At 44.0% G+C, this 18757-nt stretch overlaps 1 protein-coding gene across 2 annotated transcripts in view; it reads left to right on the top strand.

The window, feature by feature from the left end:
* The first annotated feature begins 11310 nt into the window (after positions 1 to 11310).
* Positions 11311 to 18757, top strand: part of LOC310794395 (protein NLRC3-like) — a 29131-nt gene continuing 21684 nt past the window's right edge. The window contains exons 1-3 of one of the 2 annotated variants that reach the window (XM_083656391.1): positions 11311 to 11373; positions 14282 to 14394; positions 18316 to 18429. In XM_083656391.1, coding sequence (XP_083512517.1) covers positions 14285 to 14394; positions 18316 to 18429 — 224 coding nt within the window. In that variant the 5' untranslated portion in view covers positions 11311 to 11373; positions 14282 to 14284. The remainder of the gene's footprint in view (positions 11374 to 14281; positions 14395 to 18315; positions 18430 to 18757) is intronic. The other variant, XM_083656392.1, reaches the window with a different exon arrangement.

Genomic DNA, 18757 nt, shown 5'->3' with positions numbered 1-18757 from the left:
GGCATTAGCAGTTGAATACAGCATGGTTTCAGAGTCTGAGAAGGAAAGCTGAGAAAAATGCATTTTTGTGAGATTCGATAGAACAGGCAGAACAGTCACTTTAACCATTTATTTTTGGCATCAGTGAGACATCAGACATCTAAACAATAGTTCTGAACAGTAATTTCCTCCAATATAACAGCACCCCCACCCCCCTCTCCTGCAAACTCCTCCCTCCGTGGGTGTGTCTCTGGTGGCTCTGCAGCGTGTGTGACAGGCGAGTCTCTGCTGCCTGGATGGCGGCCGCTCGTCGGGCGAGTCTGGATCCGGCTCGCTCGTTTCTGGGGTTTCGGTTGTAAGCTGGGATGAAGCTGTGTGCGATTCTGGGCTTTCTGCTGCGTGTTTCAAAGTGTGTTGCACCCAGAGTCTATTTTTGGAATCCCCCACCGTTGTGCGCCAGCTCCCAGCGCGAAAGCGTTTTCGCCAAACCATTCTCATGAGAATGGTTTCCCCACGCTTTTTCCTGCTGTTTTTGCTCGGCTTTCTCTAGTCTGGAGAGCACTGTCGCCACTTAGTGGGTCGGTGGAATGGGTTGTACACGTTCGGTGGCTCCCATATTTTTATAGGAGATGTAGGGGGCTTTGATCCACGTCCCACCGTCAAAAACATTTTTTGACGAGTTAACTCGTCGACGGCAGCCAACCGTTGGTTTCTGTTTGACGAGTTAACTCGTCCACGGCAGTGAACATGTTAACACGTTGAGTGCCAATGACGAGATATCTCGGCTTACAGAATCCAACCGTTGAGTGCCAAAGACGAGATATCTCGGCTTAAAATCTTTTTTTTTTTTTTGACGGTGGGACATCGATCAACCCCTTTTACGTCTCCTATACCAATATTGGAGGAAGAGAATGTGTATAATCTATTTTACCGACCAGCTAAGTGGCGACAGTGCTCTCCCGAAAGAGAGAAAGCCAACCAAAAACAGCCGCGGGAGCAAGCCATTCTCAAGGAAATGGCTTGGCGATTTTACAGTCATCAGTCACCAGACTCGCCCGAGAGCGGCCGCGCCAGCAGCAGCACACCGAGAGCGGAGAGCGGTGCTGGCGTGGGGGATTGCAAATTTGCATAATAGATTATGGGTGAAACACACTTTGAAACACCCGCAGAAAGGCCAGAATAGCACGCATTCCGAAAACCCAGAAACGAACGAGCCTCATTCTCATACTGTAGGCGAAAACGCTTTCACGCTGCTGCACACCGGCGCACAACGGTGGGGGGTTCCAAAAATAGACTGGGTGGGCAGCATAAAGCCTAGAATCGCACAAAGCTTCATCAAAGCTCTCAACCGAAAATCCAAGAAACGATTGAGTCCCATCCACAGTCCACACTCGCCACACTCGCCGACGAGGGGCCGCCAGAGAGGGAGGCTGCTCACTGCTCAGACAGGCAGGAGAAACTGGCTTGTGACAAACGCCACCAGACACGCCCACGGAGGGAGGAGTTTAAAGGAGAGGGTGTTCAGAACTATATTGTTCAGATGTCTGATCTCTCACTGATGCCAAAAATAAATGGTTAAAGTGACTGTTCTGCCTGTTTGATTGAATTTCACAAAACTGCGATTATCTCAGCTTCCTGTCTCAGACGCTCAAACCATGCTGTACTCAACGGCTAATATCTACATAACTACTAACTCTACAAACTAACTCTTTTAGACAGAGAAAGCACACATTCTATTAGTACTTTTGTGAACTTCGTGTTCACAAAGTCCAAGCAGAAAATTATCCTCGGCTCTTGTAAAATGAGCCAGAATCTTCAAAAAACGGCTTGGTAGAAGCTACCTACAGTAAAAAAAAAATGGCTGGCAGTGAATGTGTTAAGTACAAGCACACCAGACTGGATTTATAAAGGGGAGGCATTCTTTTACAAACATTCGGAGGCTTCTCAGTATCATCCACACTTCGTCATCTCTTACTGAGCCAGAAATGGTTGTGTCTCTGGATGCTGAAAAAGCCTTCGACAGGGTGGAGTGGGCCTATTTATTTTCCTCTTTACGGCATTTTGGTTTTGGAACTAACTTAATTTCTTTGATAAAACTACTTTACTCCTCCCCTCAGGCGGCAGTCTGCACCAATACTGAACGTTCAGATTTTTTCTCGCTTGCCCGGGGGACACGCCAGGGGTGTCCGCTTTCACCGCTATTGTTCGCCATCGCCATTGAACCCCTATCGATTGCTTTGAAGACTGAAGAGGGTTTGAAAGGGATCCAGAGGTGGGGCACGGAGCACAGGGTCTCGTTGTATGCTGACGACCTCCTTTTATATGTATGTGATCCCTTAGCCAGTATCCCACGCATCATGTCAGTCTTGAAATCCTTCGGTGCGATTTCGGGATACAAACTAAACATTCAAAAAAGCGAGTGCCTCCCTATTAATAAACCGGCCGACATAATTCCATCTACGTCAATACCTTTTAGATTATGCAACTCAGGTTTTAAATATCTCGGCATTCAAATCACTCGATCCATCCGTACATTACAGGAGAAGAACCTGACTAACCTTACAGCCTCAGTTAAAGCAGACCTCCAAAGGTGGGATCGCCTGCCTCTTTCTCTGGCGGGTCGAGTCCAAACAGTTAAAATGAACATACTTCCTAGATATTTATATATTTTTCAATGTTTGCCCATTTTTCTTTCTAAATCGTTTTTCATTACCATCGATGGTATTCTCTCTTCTTTCATTTGGGCGGGCAAGCACGCAAGAGCTGGCAAGTTGTTACTACAGGGGAACAGGTCCCATGGCGGACTGGGCTTACCAAACCTCATGGGCTACTACTGGGCGGCCAACGTGCATAAGATCATGCTCTGGTTCACCTCCCCCCAAAGTAGTTGGTGTCAGATTGAGGCCATGTCATGCCGTTCTACATCACTTCAGGCTCTCGCGTGTAGCACCCTACCCGTATCTTTCTCACAGTTCACTTCTAATCCCATCGTGATAAGCTCTCTTAAGATCTGGGCACAGGTCAGGCGTCATTTTGGTTGGTCTTCTTTACCTCAGGCGACTCCGGTTTGCAACAACCACCTATTTTTGCCTGCTAAGTCAGACCCTTACTATTCACTTTTAGAGGGAAGAGGTCTCCGCCGCCTGGGAGACTTGTGTGAGACGGTGTGTTTGCCAGCTTCGAACAACTTCATACTGTTTTTAACCTACCCTGTTCAGATTTTCTTCGGTACTTTCAGCTACGAAACTTCGGTAGAACCCACTCCCCTCTATTTCCTCAAATCCCGCCTCCCAGTGGAATAGATCTACTGCTTAAGGCAGACATTCTATCCAGGGGCCATGTCTCCTATTTCTATGATCTCCTCTCTCCAGTGAATGTGGTGGCCATCAATAAAAGCAGAGAGAGCTGGGAAAGTGAACTGCAGACGTCCTTCTCAGACAACTTCTGGGAGGAAGCCTTGCGAGGCGTCAACTCTTCTTCTAGTTCTGCCAGACTTAGCCTGATACAGTTTAAAGTAGTACACAGACTTCATTATAGTAAGGCCAAACTGGCTAAATTCTACCCAGATAAAGTGGTTGATGAATGTGAGAGATGCTCACAAGCACCTTGTAACTTGACTCATATGTTCTGGACTTGTCCCAAACTATCTGGTTTCTGGTACTCCTTTTTTAATATGTGTTCGGACATTCTGAAGGTGAGAATCTGTCCATCCCCTCATATTGCAATCTTTGGTAGACCACCGGATGAGCTAGATATGTCGGTCACCCAATCCAATGTTATCGCTTTTGCCTCGTTAATTGCTCGTAGGAGGATTCTTTTTCTTTGGAAAACCTCTCAGCCACCTTCATTTAAAGCTTGGCTTGAAGACATTTTATTTTTGCTTAAATTGGAAAAAATTAAATTCACCCTGCGGGGCTCCTCTGACAAATTTTATTCACATTGGAGACCGCTGATCGAATACGTAGATGGTCTTCCCCCAGACGACGTGGTTCCATAGAACAAGGGCCTGGGCCCCCCCAGGGATGGACGAATACCTTGCTGCCTGCCCACCACACTCACAGCCGCGCAGTGTTTTCCTGGCCTCATGAGACCAAAATAGGCCAACTTGACCCAGATGCTTGCAAGTATAAACTTTGACAACTTGAGTTATTACTGTTTTCACTGTTATACTACCTCTTACTGTATGTACGTGTGTACATGCATATACATATGAATATGTGTATGTATATTATTATTATTATTTTATTTTATTATCTAATTTTATTTATTTTTTCTGTTGGAATGGGATTGGGTTGTGGGGAAGCAAAGGAGGGTAGAGGTGTTGGTTGTGATGTTTCAATGTGAAAAAAAAAAGAAAGAAAATTACACTGGTTACTGTACTGTAATGCCAATGCTCCCTGCTCAAAAATAAATATTATAAAAAAAAAAAAAGTACAAGCACACCACAAATAAGACATTTATGCCAACATGAAATGACACACTTGGTGTGATGGGCAGCATAAATGTACCAAACAAACCCATTTAATGTAAGTTTCATAAATATCCTTTTGCAATTTGTCTTGAGCAGTGAAGAAAACTTCAGTCAGGTGATCACCCCAAACACATTTTATGAAGGAAAAATTGTGCAAGAGAGATTTATCTTTTAGCTTGTTAGCCTTTGGGTATTTACTTGTTACTACTGGAGTAAGATATATTTTCTTTCAAGCTGTTGCCACTGGCAATAAATCAGGCATAATCCATTTCTTGCGCTTAACTGCCAAACTGCTTTCTTTGATTTTTCCTCAGAGGTTTCAGCTGTTGAACATTTCATTCTGCAGATGAGACGAGCGAGGCAGTACGTACCGAAGGAGAAGGCAAGCCCTGTTGAGACAACGACAACGTGTTGTTATGACAACATATGCAGGTACTGTACGTGTGCGTGCCGCAGTGTTTGTTTTGCTCCCTTCTCTCAAAAACAGGAACCTGTTTTACTGTTAGTGCTGCCAGGTCAAATCAGCACCAGCTCACAAGTTAGACTGCCAAGACTTATTTAAATGGAAAGATATGAGGAAGTGTCAGAACTAGTCTGATAGCTTGGATGACTCTGTGGTAAGATGACCCTCTTCTTGTGGTGAGAGAGGAGAGCATCTGCTCAGTCTAGGATAGAGAATCCCCCCCGTAGGGAATTCTTCAGGAGTCAAGACGTTGGTGGTTGACTGGGGAGGTGGGTGGGGCGAAACACAGGCAGCTCCGGAGAAGACGATCAGCCCCGAGGTACGACCAGCCACTGAGATGAACAATCAGGAAAGATGATGATGCCGTGATGGACACGTTTATATACCGTTCGTGTCCTCTTTGTTGATTGGCTCAGCAGACGGGGATTTATGACATCACGGATGACATCAGTGGTATTATGACATCACCGATGACATCAGCGAGTATGACATCACCAATGACTTCACCGATGTTTTGACAGATGCCCTGGGCTGATTGGCTATGACTGGACTCCCCATCTTGAAACTCGGTCGAGACCAACATTTCAATCATGAGAGACCAGTGGGTAAAATTTGACAACCAAGCTTTATTCACAAATAGCATGGCAACTCATGTTTGGCGTAATGACTCCGTGGTAAGATGACCCTCTATGAGGATGACTCGTGTTTGTACGCGTTCCTCGCCACCTGCACACACTGTTCTTACTGCTGGACTAATCACACTGCTTCACTGTGCAGACATGTTGTTATCTTTAGTTTGGACTTTGATGGGATGAACTGGTGTGAGGGAGCTGTCAATAAGCATTTACCGTAGTTGTTTCTTAAAAACTCTGCTTTTTGAAACACAAATGAACTTGAACTTCTTCCTGACACTTGTTCTGTCACATTCCAGAGCCACTCCTGATTGACTTGCCTTAAGCATCATGGCCTATAATGAGGATCAGCTGGCTGCAGTCATGTGACAGCCCTCCTCCTCTGCAGAATGTTCAGTATGTGAACCTCAACTCATTGTCTTGATGGTGATGATGTCACAGAATGTGAACCTCAACACATTGTCTTGATGGTGATGATGTCACACTATGTGAACCTCAACACATTGTCTTGATGGTGATGATGTCACAGTGTGTGAACCTCAACTCATTGTCTTGATGGTGATGATGTCACAGAATGTGAACCTCAACACATTGTCTTGATGGTGATGATGTCACACTATGTGAACCTCAACACATTGTCTTGATGGTGATGATGTCACAGTGTGTGAACCTCAACACATTGTCTTGATGGTGATGATGTCACAGTGTGTGAACCTCAACACATTGTCTTGATGGTGATGATGTCACAGTATGTGAACCTCAACACATTGTCTTGATGGTGATGATGTCACAGTGTGTGAACCTCAACACATTGTCTTGATGGTGATGATGTCACAGTGTGTGAACCTCAACACATTGTCTTGATGGTGATGATGTCACAGTGTGTGAACCTCAACACATTGTCTTGATGGTGATGATGTCACAGTATGTGAACCTCAACACATTGTCTTGATGGTGATGATGTCACAGTATGTGAACCTCAACACATTGTCTTGATGGTGATGATGTCACAGTATGTGAACCTCAACACATTGTCTTGATGGTGATGATGTCACAGTATGTGAACCTCAACACATTGTCTTGATGGTGATGGTGTCACAGTATGTGAACCTCAACACATTGTCTTGATGGTGATGATGTCTTTTTCTATGCTGTAGTGTGCTGGGGAGGCAGCATTAAACAGAGGGATGCAAGGCGGCTGGACAAGCTGGTTAGGAAGGCTGGCTCCGTGGTCGGTATGGAGCTGGACTCCCTCACAGCTCTAGTGGAGAGAAGGTCTTTGGCCAAGCTGCTCGCCATTATGGACAACCCCTCTCACCCTCTCTACAGCACTCTGGACAGCCAGAGAAGCACCTTTAGCCACAGACTGATCTGTCTTGGCTGCAAGAAAGAGCGCACCAAGAACACTTTTGTTCCACGGGCCATCAGGCTGTACAATGCCTCCCCATTGTGCAGGGGGCGTGGAGGCGTGGCCCCAGCAACCTGCAAGGGGCGTGGCCCCAGCAACCTGGGCCACTGAGACTTTAGACTTGAGGCTTTAGTATTTATTTGTGTATGTACTGCAGGCACTTTCTCTATGCATATGTTTGCACACTGCACAGGCAGTCTTCTCTCTTATTTCCATGTCTTAGCTCTTGGTTCCAGGACTGGCTCTCCTAACTTTTTGTATCTTGTTTATCTTTTTTATCTCTTCGTTTTTAGTATTTTAACATGATTTTTATCCTTCATATGTACTTTGTTATTTGTATGTGCAACTGGAAGCTGCTGTACAACTGAATTTCCCTCGGGATTAATAAAGTATTTATTTATCTATCTATCTATCTATCTATGTCACAATGCCCTAAAATGACCTGCGAGGCTGAAAGCTCAGCAAATACATGTGAGCCTTCTGCACAGATTTAAAGCCTCCCTTCAGTCAGTTTGGTCATTTTGAAGCTATTTCATGTGTAGCCATGTTTTTTCCTGCTTATTAGCCAAAGTGTTCGTCACTGTATTCTGTTGACAAATAACTTATTTTGGGATCAAACTCTTAAATTGGCTCACGTGCTAGAAGGGGGTGCTGACATCAGACTTTATGGTTGTCAACGCTCACGTGTGGGCGGACCTGTCATATTAATAATATACAACATATTACAGTGAATACAATCTGCTGTTAGCTTGGCTTAAAAACATGCAGAAGATCAGATCGTCATCGTCATCCGACCAGTGACGACAACATCCGAAGTTGGTCCCCGTTACGAGAGTTTTAGCTACATTTGCTAACATAGTTCGTTCTGGCTCAAAACGCTGCGATAGTCACTTTTAATCAGTTCGAGTTGCGCTCTTTCAATTTCTTTTGTTTATATGCCAAACCAGCTTTGATATCTGTTGTCTGGTTATGCTGATATTTATAACAATATCTGGCTTCTGGGCAGGGGCGTTTCTACGGGTGGGCCTGGGTAGGCACAGGCCCACCCACTTCTTGCCCCGGCCCACCCCCCAATTTTTTTTTTTTTTTTTTGCAAAACAAACAGCAAACTTGCTGCTGCCTTGCTAGCTAATGGTTTTGTAGCTTAACACATTCACTGCCAGACGTTTTTTTTTTTACTGTAGTTAGCTTCTGCCAGAGGGTTTTTTTGAGGATTCTGGCTCATCTTTCAAGACCCGAGGATTCTTTTCTGCTAAGATTTTGTGAACACACAATATCTCAAAAGAACTAATAGAATGTGTGCTTTCTCTGTCTAAAAGAGTTAGTTTGTAGAGTTAGTAGTTATGTAAGCATTAGCAGTTGAATACAGCATGGTTTCAGCGTCAGAAAAATTATTCAGAGATAAACGGCTTTTTGTGAAATTCGATAGAACAGTCACTTTAACCATTCATTTTTGGCATCAGTAAGAGTCAGACATCTAAACAATAGTTTTGAACAGTAATTTCCTCCATAACAGCAGGAAACACCCCTCTGCTTCCAACTCCTCCCTCCGTGTGTGTTCTCCTCCTGCCTCCCTGGCTCTCCAGCGGGCGTGTCACAACGAAGTTGCTGCTGCCTGGCTGCTGCCTGTTTGCGCGGCCGCTGTTTGAGGAAGTCTGGGTGGACTTGCTCGTTTCGTGGAGTTTTGGTTGAGAGCTTTGATGCGATTCTGGTCATATTTATGCTGCGTGTTTCAAAGTGTGCATCCAATCTATTCTTGGAACCCCCCACCGTTGCCACCGCTGTGCATCAGCGGGAAAGTGAAAGCGTTTTCGCCATCAATTTTACAGTATGAGAACGGCTTCCTTGCGCTTTTCCCTCCAGTTTTGGGTCGCCTCTTTCTACTGTGGAGAGACATGTCGACACTCAGTGGGTCGGTAAAATAGATTATACACATTCAATACCTCCAATTCTGGTGTAGGAGACGTAAAAGGGTTAGATCAACGTCCCACCGTCAAAAAAAAAAAATCGATTCTGAAAACGTGTTAACACGTCGTTGGCAGTCAACAGCTGGATTCTGAAAACGTGTTAACACGTCCTTGGCAGTGAACGTGTTAAAAATGCAGGGCACATCTCCAGAGTCTAATGCATGACGACTTCATGACATCTGAAGTCGCAAAATTTTGTCGTGCAATTGCCCACCAATTTTATCCAGGCCCACCCAATTTTATCCAGGCCCACCCATAATTGAATTTCTGCCTACGCCCCTGCTTCTGGGTGAACGTTTAGCGGAGTGGAGGCAGCCATACTGTTTCCGGTCTGACCGGCTGGAAGAGAGACGAAGATCGTATTGAAGGTAGAAGCGAGGCTCGGCAAAAACACACAGGACACGGAAGCGCAGCGCAGAAGCAGCAGAGCGCGCTGAGAGAGCTGTCCTTTTTGGACAACAGTGATCCAGCCATGACGTTGCAGTGGAACATCTTACCAATAGATGAACTTTGGTGCAAAAGATGAGACTGGTGACGTAGTTGATGACAGCGTGTGCAGTTTTTCATTTCCACTGTACAGCAGGAATGTACACAGGTAGAAAAGTGACCGGAGCTTTAAAGGTGCCATATTGTGTGGGCTTCAGCTATTTTAAACATTTTTCAGTGGTCTTTAAAATAAGGTCATGCATTCTGTTTGGGATTTGGTAGTCTCGCTGGCCAGCCTCCCCTCCCTTCCGGGAAAGTCGTCTGGCTGCACGGAAACAGGCAACTGGAGGCAAACAGGCAATTGGAGTAACTGTTTCAGTACATGCCGGAGCTCCCGGCTTATTACAAACTTATTATAAAGCAACAATGCTAAGTAGCTAGCAAGCTAACGGCAGAAACCTAGACGCTAGCTTGTTGCTACATGCTGAAAATGGTAAGTTGGTTTGTTGGAATCTATATCGCAAGGGCACTGCCACCAAGCGCCGCCCATCGCAATCCCACAATGGAGACCTGCGCCGCCAGACTCCTCTCATGGTAGGGAGGGGAGGCTGGCCAGCGAGACTAGGGATTTGGAGACATCTCCATTTTTTTTCTTGTATTTATCCTCTGCAGCTCAGTATACTCAGTTTTGGCTGCAAAGGCGCTGCTCTGATTGGCCGCCTGATCTGTCAATCAAAGCAAACGTTGCTGCAGCCATGGCTCTATTGTGGGCTGTAGCTACCTTTAGCTAGCCTGGCTAACCTTTAGCTGAACTGAGCTAAAGAGAGACCGTTTGAAACAGATTCGTATTTAGAGGAATAGTTGAGCGGACCCCATCAGCTTTGCGGGTTGACCCTGTTTCAGTGCGGTAAATTGAGTGTTTTTATTTTAGCTTTGTTACAGCTTTGTTACACTTTGTTACAGGGCGGGTGTGTGTGTGTGTGTGTGTGTGTGTGTGTGTGTGTGTGCCCCACCCGCCGGAGACATTAGGAGAAGAGATCACTTTTGCCACTGACAGCCCTTCCCGTTAACAATGCTGCTGCCTGCTACAGCCAACAGGTTCCACAATGCTTTTCTGCACTGGCCATATGCTAGGTTTCCACCTAGCCTTGTTTCTAGTGCTGTAGTATGTAGTACACCCACTCCCTACCACCACCCACATCCCCCTAGCCACCGCACATACTCATCCCTGGAACCCCGACATGCTACAACCTTCCTAGCCCTAGCTCTCACCTCTTTTCCAGAGCCCTGCCCCCCTGGCTTGCAACTCCTCCACCACCCACATCCACCTAGCCACTCCCCCTACACACCCTTCGAATCCCTAGTCCCAACACCCTTCACTAAATGTCCATGAGTGAGTGAGTGAGTGAGTGAGTGTCCTGACTTCATCATCTTCTGACCCCGGCCTGGCCTGCTGGCCAGCGCAGTGGGAAAAATTGATTGAGCATCTACTTGCTTTGTAGAGTAAAGCATTGTGGGCACTGAGAGGGACTTCACGCCTCATGGAGCAATAACCATGAAGGTTGGTTAAAACAGGAAAGATTATATTTTTTCTTTATTTCCTTTGTTGAAATACATAGCCTACATCTGTCATTATTTATTTTTCTTTCACTAAAGCATCTTTAATAATTACATAGCCTACTAAACATCACAACAATATCCCTTCAGTTCTACAGAGGCAGTTTTTGAAATGTCCATAAAAAGATCAAATTGTGATCAACAACTCCATCATATTCATGTCCTCAGATAGCTGAGCTCTGTGATCATTCTCATGTTGTTTTACTGCAGCACTTTTTTAAATGTCAAAGTCCTGCTTGTTATAGTCACAAGACCTGGAAACACCTGAGGGGAGGAGGCGGAGCAACACCTGAGGGGAGGAGCAACACCTGAGGGGAGGAGCAACACCTGAGGGGAGGAGCAAACATGTGTGAAAGTGCTGCTGAGTGAGAGAGCAGAGCAGGAGGCAGGAGCAACAGGAGCTGTGCAGGGTGAGTGTTTAATATATTACAACATAAATAATAATTATTTAACATTTGACTGTAACAGATCTAACAGTCTGTGACTCTGCACTGTACAGGGAACAAGAGACAGAATTAACTCAACAGTACATCAGCTTCCCACTAAATCAAAAAAGGTGTGAGTTGGTCCTGTAGCGTTGACATTCTTAGAATGATGACATTCTCTAAGAACTTACCCTTAAAAGAAAGATCAGATCCTAATAAATAAACATCAAAGTAGTCTCTTGAGAGCAGGCCTATTAGGAGTTTCTTAAACAGAGCACAAAATGGCTGACAGACTGAGAAGCAGGATTTTTATTTATTTTTTATTTTTTAGAAGCAGGAAATGTGAGCAGGCTTGGGAAGTAACTGATTACATCTAATCTGGCTACTGTAATCAGGATACAAACAAGTTAACTGTAATCCCTTACAGTTGCATACACAATATGTAATCAAGATTACAGTTACATATAGTGGAAAAATGGGGATTACTACCAGGATTACATGTATTGTATAGTCTATTTATTGTATATTGTATCTTTACCCAAGTGGCTGACAGCTGTGTACATATTGATTCTTCCTATTGTCTACTTTATGTTTGATATCTATGGTGCAAATAAATACAACATAAAACCACTGGAGAGGGGGGAAAACACACTTGAAAAAACACACTTAGTTGGCTCTTAAAAAGGACCAGTGCACCCAAAATAAATAAATAACTAGAAACCAGATAATATCAGTGCACTGTAATGGAAATATTGTTATTGTTTTATTATTAATGAGAAACAGGCAACACTAGATTGGATGAATGTCTGCTGTAACCAACACAGACGTTGTTTTTTTTGTCATCCTGAGGAGCATGCCCCCAGACTCCATTAGTCAAATGTAGGAAATGTGTTCAAAAGTAATCCAAAAGCCATGGAAAGTAATCAGTTACATTACTTTTTTATTGTGATACTTGGATCACATTACTGACTAACATTTTTAACAGGTAATTAGTAATTGTATCGGATTACATTTTTAAAGTAACCCTTCCAACCCTGGCAGTGACTGCATCGTGCATATTTGATCTAGTTAAGCTGCATTCCCACTCAACAAAGTCATGCTACACCGCCACCTTCCATGCACGAAGATAAAGGACGCCACGAGTTGAGTCATGCCCACCTCGTGCCTGAGGGCGGGGCCAGTCGTAGTCAATCATAACTTAAAACATTGTTTCAATAAAGTATTTAGATTCATACTTCAAGTTTGAAGTGAAATAAAGCTAAAGGAAAGGACATAAGATAAAGAGATAACTTTTCTGTTATAAACTATTAAATAAATGGGTATGGGTAGGTAGGCCTATATTTTCTATCACAAATCAACAGGCTTCTCTCGTGGCCTTCTTGACATAGCTGCGAGTACAATAATCCAACACTAGAGTGTGACAGAGTCCACACAAAAACAAACATGTACAGCATAGAGCATATCCATACAAATTTCATGGAGGCCTTTAACAAATAGCCTAATCTGTAAACACAAAACCTAAAGTGTAAAGGCAGATAGAGTAGCCTAATGTATGCACAATGAAGCGCACGTAACACTTAAACTTAACTGATTAACTTAACTTATTCACTTAAGATTAACCCCATTGCACCAGCTGTCGCTGATCTGCGCCCCCCCAAAAACGACCCCCCCCCCCCCCACACACACACACACACACACACACACACACACACACACACAAAAAAGGAGAAGAAGAGGAAAGAAGAAAAAATATAAAAAATGAAAAAGAAAACTGTGATGGAAGATGTCTATTCATAGAATACATGAATGTGACACCGTTTTTGTAAATCAGAATCAGCTTTATGTATGTGGACATACAGGGAATACGTTGCTCTCAATGTACGTACAAAGGAAAAAAAGAAAAGGTGTGCATACAAGCTAAAATGAACAAACAAGGACAGCGATCATATATAAAGCAAGTTAGCTGCTATTTACATGATATGAGTGTGATGTAGAGCTATAAATATGTATATAAGAAGGAATAAAAATAAAATCTAATTGTATACCTAGTCTAGTATGTAAACCACACTGGATTATAAACAAGGCTATGAGTCAGATATTGCACCGTTGCACTGTGTTATGATGATGCTTGAGCTGATCACTACTGGAGCTACTGTGTTATGATGATGCTTGTTATTGGCAATGTCTTTTGTACTGTTTGTCCCAATGCCTCCTGCAAACCAAATTTCTTTAGAGATATCAATAAAGTTGAAGTTGACGTTTTTAAATGGTGCAGAGTACGACAAATTCAGCAGCATAATTATCTGTGGCATCTTGGTTATAATGGTGATATTGCCTTTTAAAATTAGATTATTCACTAGCCACTAGGTGAGGATGAACACATATTTTCCTATTGCATCTCCATTTACACTGGAATGGTAATAGATGCAGGTTTACTCACACTGGAGTCATATTCCAGAGCTTCTGATCTTTCACAGAAGACCAGACATCTGCATGAAGGTCTCATGGTTGAGGAGCTATCCTGATTTATTTTGGGTATGTCTGTCTAGGTGAGAGAACACTCACAGCACCCGGGGCAACATGCTTTGACACTTTCAAAAAATATATTTGAAAAAATATGAAGTGTAGAAGAACAGATGGACTTTTAGAAAGAAGGAATAAAACAATGCTCAGTCCTACCATCACATGTTTTAATGATCTATTACACAGTGAATATTGAACGGAAGCTTGACTTTAAAACATTATATTGTAAATCAAATCGCAATCCGTCAGAAAAATCATGATTAGATAGTTTCCCCAAATTGTTCAGCCCTATACTCATGAGCTTGTGTGTGTGTGTGTGTGTGTGTGTGTGTGTGTGTGTGTGTGTGTGTGTGTGTGTTTCTCCTCTCAGAAGATGAGTGTTCATGTGGAGGAAGAGGGTGGAGCAGAGCCTCCTGATAGCTGTCTGTCTGTGGAGGAGTTTCCTCCACTCTTCAGTCATCAACATGGACTCTCAGACACAAAGTAAGACAACTGTTACCCTCTAAACTTCAGGAACAGAAAAAGTGGAAGCAAGCAAGCTCAAAGTCAGAATTGTGATCAACAGTGGAAAAAGGAGCTTCTTGGTTTCTTTTTAGAGATAGATTTAATGCAGAAGTGTTGGTACAGGTAACCTCCACAGGTTTACAATACAATGTAAGTGTTGGTACACAGGTAACCTGCACAGGTTTAATGCAGAAGTGTTGGTACACAGGTAACCTGCACAGGTTTAATGCAGAAGTGTTGGTACACAGGTAACCTGCACAGGTTTAATGCAGAAGTGTTGGTACACAGGTAACCTGCACAGGTTGAATGCAGAAGTGTTGGTACACAGGTAACCTGCACAGGTTTACAATACAATGTAAGTGTTGGTACACAGGTAACCTGCACAGGTTTAATGCAGAAGTGTTGGTACACAGGTAACCTGCACAGGTTTACAATACAATGTAAGTGTTGGTACACAGGTCACCTGCACAGGTTTAATGCAGAAGTGTTGGTACACAGGTAACCTGCACAGGTTTAATGCAGAAGTGTTGGTACACAGGTAACCTGCACAGGTTGAATGCAGAAGTGTTGGTACACAGGTAACCTGCACAGGTTTAATGCAGAAGTGTTGGTACACAGGTAACCTGCACAGGTTTAATGCAGAAGTGTTGGTACACAGGTAACCTGCACAGGTTTACAATACAATGTACAACTTCAGAAAAATGGAGACACGGGCAAGAAAAACGCAACACGTTTCAACCTCACTGGGTCTTCAGGCTGTAGCAGCTGGGCGTTGGCTACCGCTCCTATAATAAAGGGGCATACGTGGCAACAGGTGAGGTGACGTTGCATACAGAAGCTGGGTCTGACGCAGCAGTGATGCAAGAATGTAGAAAGCAAGACATAGACTACCAGGTCATAGAAATATGAGTGGAAATAACAATAGCCATATGGAAATGTATATAGGAAGTACATGTCCATAGAGACACTGCATGAAATAGGTCACGCCCATCACGGGGGAAATCGCTCCGTTCACTCCCATAGACCAGCGTCATTTTCCTTGAATTAAACATAGCTAAAATCTGTTGTGTGGTGGGCTGCGCAGACAACAAATGTAAAAAATAGCCAGTTAAAGTTTGTTTGTACTCTTGAGCAAAACAAGGAAGCCATTGAGAATTGGCGAGAAGAAAAATGTGGATCTAGCTGTCAAGGAAATAAGTTGGAGTGTTCATCTTTTGGTGCAACACGCAACCATGCATGTGACATAGGAGAACGCCAGGATTGGAGGGGGGGTTTCTGTTTTCCCCCGTTTTGGGCGTGGTTTCTGAATGATGACGCGCTCCGCAGTGTCTCTAGACAATAATCAATAATCAATATTCACACGCTAGGAAAAGAGAAGAACAAGTAGGCCTAAAAATAAGTATAGGGGAGAAACATATTAAAAATAGCCTATGAGAACAAAGCCTATGAGAATATGTACAAAAGATAGGTCTAATATGGCTATAGATATATGTGTAAAGGCAGGAATATATATACAATAACAATATAGCAATATACGAGAGAGACATAATGTGGCCTAACAATTTAAATTAAGCACGTCAGGTGGCATTCCTCATTGAGTCTGTGAGGAGCGACCGTGTTGAGGGTGTGTATCCAACAAAGCCCTGTCATGATCACCGCCTCTCGGGTGAGGTGTGACCAGGTCGATCGCCCAGAAACGGAGATCACTGTCCTTCAGCGCACACTTAATCAAATGTTCCACCAATGTCACTTTTGTGCTCCGTTACGCGTGTGCGTAACGGTCTCAATGTTTTCCCGATGTAAAAAAGGGGGCAGGGACACTGGATGATGTAGCCTACTCCCCGTGACGCACAGGTGGTGAGGTGTCTGAGAGTGACTGTTTGTCTGCCGGGATGGTGAAGGCTTTAGTTTTCAGAGTCTGAGGGCAGCAGGAACAGTGTGCGCACGGGAAGTGGGGGCAAAGAGTCTATAGCAGGTTGTGTGGCATTGGAAAAATGGGTGGTCTTGACGAGGCTGTCTCTGATGTTATGGTTACGTGAAAAGGACAGAACAGAGAAAATGTCATGTACTTGTAAGACCCTGCAGTGCTTGAGAAGACAGCATGTTATTTTGTTGGCCAGAGGGGAGTATTGCAGGGTGGCAGTGACTAGGAGGGGATGGATCAGGTGTTCTGGGCTGAAGTATGTCTCTGTGGGAATGGAGCGCCCTTTTTTAAGCCCGGGTGATGGGTCCATAGCCTCTGTCCTGGAACCTCATTTTCATATCAGTGGATTTAGAAATAAACTCACGCTTGTCACTGCAAATCCTGCGCAGGCGCATCTACAGCCATATAACATGACATAGGGATCAAAGTCTAAAATGTAGAATGTTGTGGATCAGATGGTGACATGTGACCTCCAGTGAACTAAAGAGACTTCCTGCTCTGATTCAAACACACACACACACACACACACACACACACACACACACACACACACACACACACACACACACACACGCGCACACACACACACACACACACACACACACACACAAACACACACACACAATTCTGAAAACTTGAAGCTCATGTATCAAAAGCATGACTCCAAACTGATCAACTCTAAGCACAGTTCCATTGCTCTCACTCACATATCATTCTAAAGTCTAAAGCACATTTTCTCAAAACTCTCAACACAAGTTGCATCATTTAGCAGACTTATATCAGCTGGAAAACACTGGCCTTCAAAATGCAACACGCTGATGATGTATATTTAAGCAATATAGCATGAGAGCCAGTGTGTTGTGGCAAATATATCCCGCTGATCAGCTGTTATCCCACGAGGCCGCAGGCCGAGTGGGATAACTGTTGAGCAGCGGGATATATGCCACAACACACGCAGCTCGAGTGCTATATTGCTTTTATAAAACGGTTTCCAAGTATGATAATATAATAATAATAGTAATACTATAAGTCCGACTGCCATGGCATTCTGGTAGAGTCAGTTGAAACACTACTGTAAGGCGGGACCGCAAGAACCTGCGGGTGATTTGATTGGATCGTTCTGGAGACTGAAGTTGACATTGGCCAATCCTGGTGCTTGCTGAGAAGCTGAGAGCTTTCTGGAAAGCCTGACACGCAGCTCGAGCACAGCGCTGCATTCTCAGCGCTTGCTGAGAAGCTGAGAGCTTTCTGGAAAGCCCGACACCAACTAATGTTACGGGGTTAAATGCGGGGTTAACAGCCTTTTTTTTGCAAAGAAGACATTAGCCCGCGTCTATTCTTGTACAAAACATAATTTTCTGCGAAGTATTAGTAAAGTTATAAGCGAAGATCGATTCACAAGGATCTGACAGTTGTCCCTGCCATTTGTTTTTTCTTGCCTTTTAGTAAGAGAGTTGCCATGGCAAACTCATAACCCATGGCCATGGGTTATTAGAGTGGGTTACGGGATTTATACGATGGCTGTGAACCAATCAGATTGCTTGATTTGAGAGAGCCGTTTTATAAATAGGATATATACGGTAGTGACCCACTCTCTGCCTCTGATTGGTTGCCTTCCATGGCAGCAGCAGAGCAATCTAGTAAGAGAGTGGTGTCTTACTGCTCTGCTGCTGCCATGGAAAGCAACCAATCAGAGGCAGAGAGTGGGTCACTACCGTAAATATCCTAAATAACATGCCGCGCAATTGCAAATTGCTGTGGTAATTTGACAGGGCACTTCAACATTTCTACAAAAAATCTCAATTGCGCACTTATTGCTGATGTGTGCTGCCGTGCCAGTGGTTAACCCTTCGCGTGCCAGAGGTGGCACCCGTGCCATAGGTTGCTGACCCCTGCATGTGTCTAATTTTCATTCATTCATTCATTCATACATTCACTATATGTCTAATCTGCCTTGGGGGGTTTATTGCACTCAGGATCCAGAAGAAGAGACCTGACTCTCCTCAACCCAGCTGTGTGTCTCTGAAGAGCGACCGCTCAAAGGAGAGATGGATAGATTTTAAAGATGGACACCATTCTTCTGAAGAGAAGTAAGTTGTTCCAGTGTTACAATGTTACTGTCTCATGTTTTAACTATGACTCATGCAGAGAAGTTCTGCTGAGCATGTTATTTTTCAGCATGACTCTTCTTCACACACTGAGAGCTGTCCAGTATAACCAGTCTGTTACTGTGACACACTGAGAGCTGTCCAGTATAACCAGTCTGTTACTGTGACACACTGAGAGCTGTCCAGTATAACCAGTCTGTTACTGTGTCACACTGAGAGCTGTCCAGTATAACCAGTCTGTTACTGTGTCACACTGAGAGCTGTCCAGTATAACCAGTCTGTTACTGTGTCACACTGAGAGCTGTCCAGT

The sequence above is a fragment of the Poromitra crassiceps genome (assembly GCF_964638095.1).
Source record: "Poromitra crassiceps genome assembly, chromosome: 20".
In the NCBI taxonomy this organism is placed as follows: Eukaryota; Metazoa; Chordata; class Actinopteri; order Beryciformes; family Melamphaidae; genus Poromitra; species Poromitra crassiceps.
Note: the sequence above shows the minus strand (reverse complement) of the source record. Positions and strands in the feature narration are given on the sequence as shown.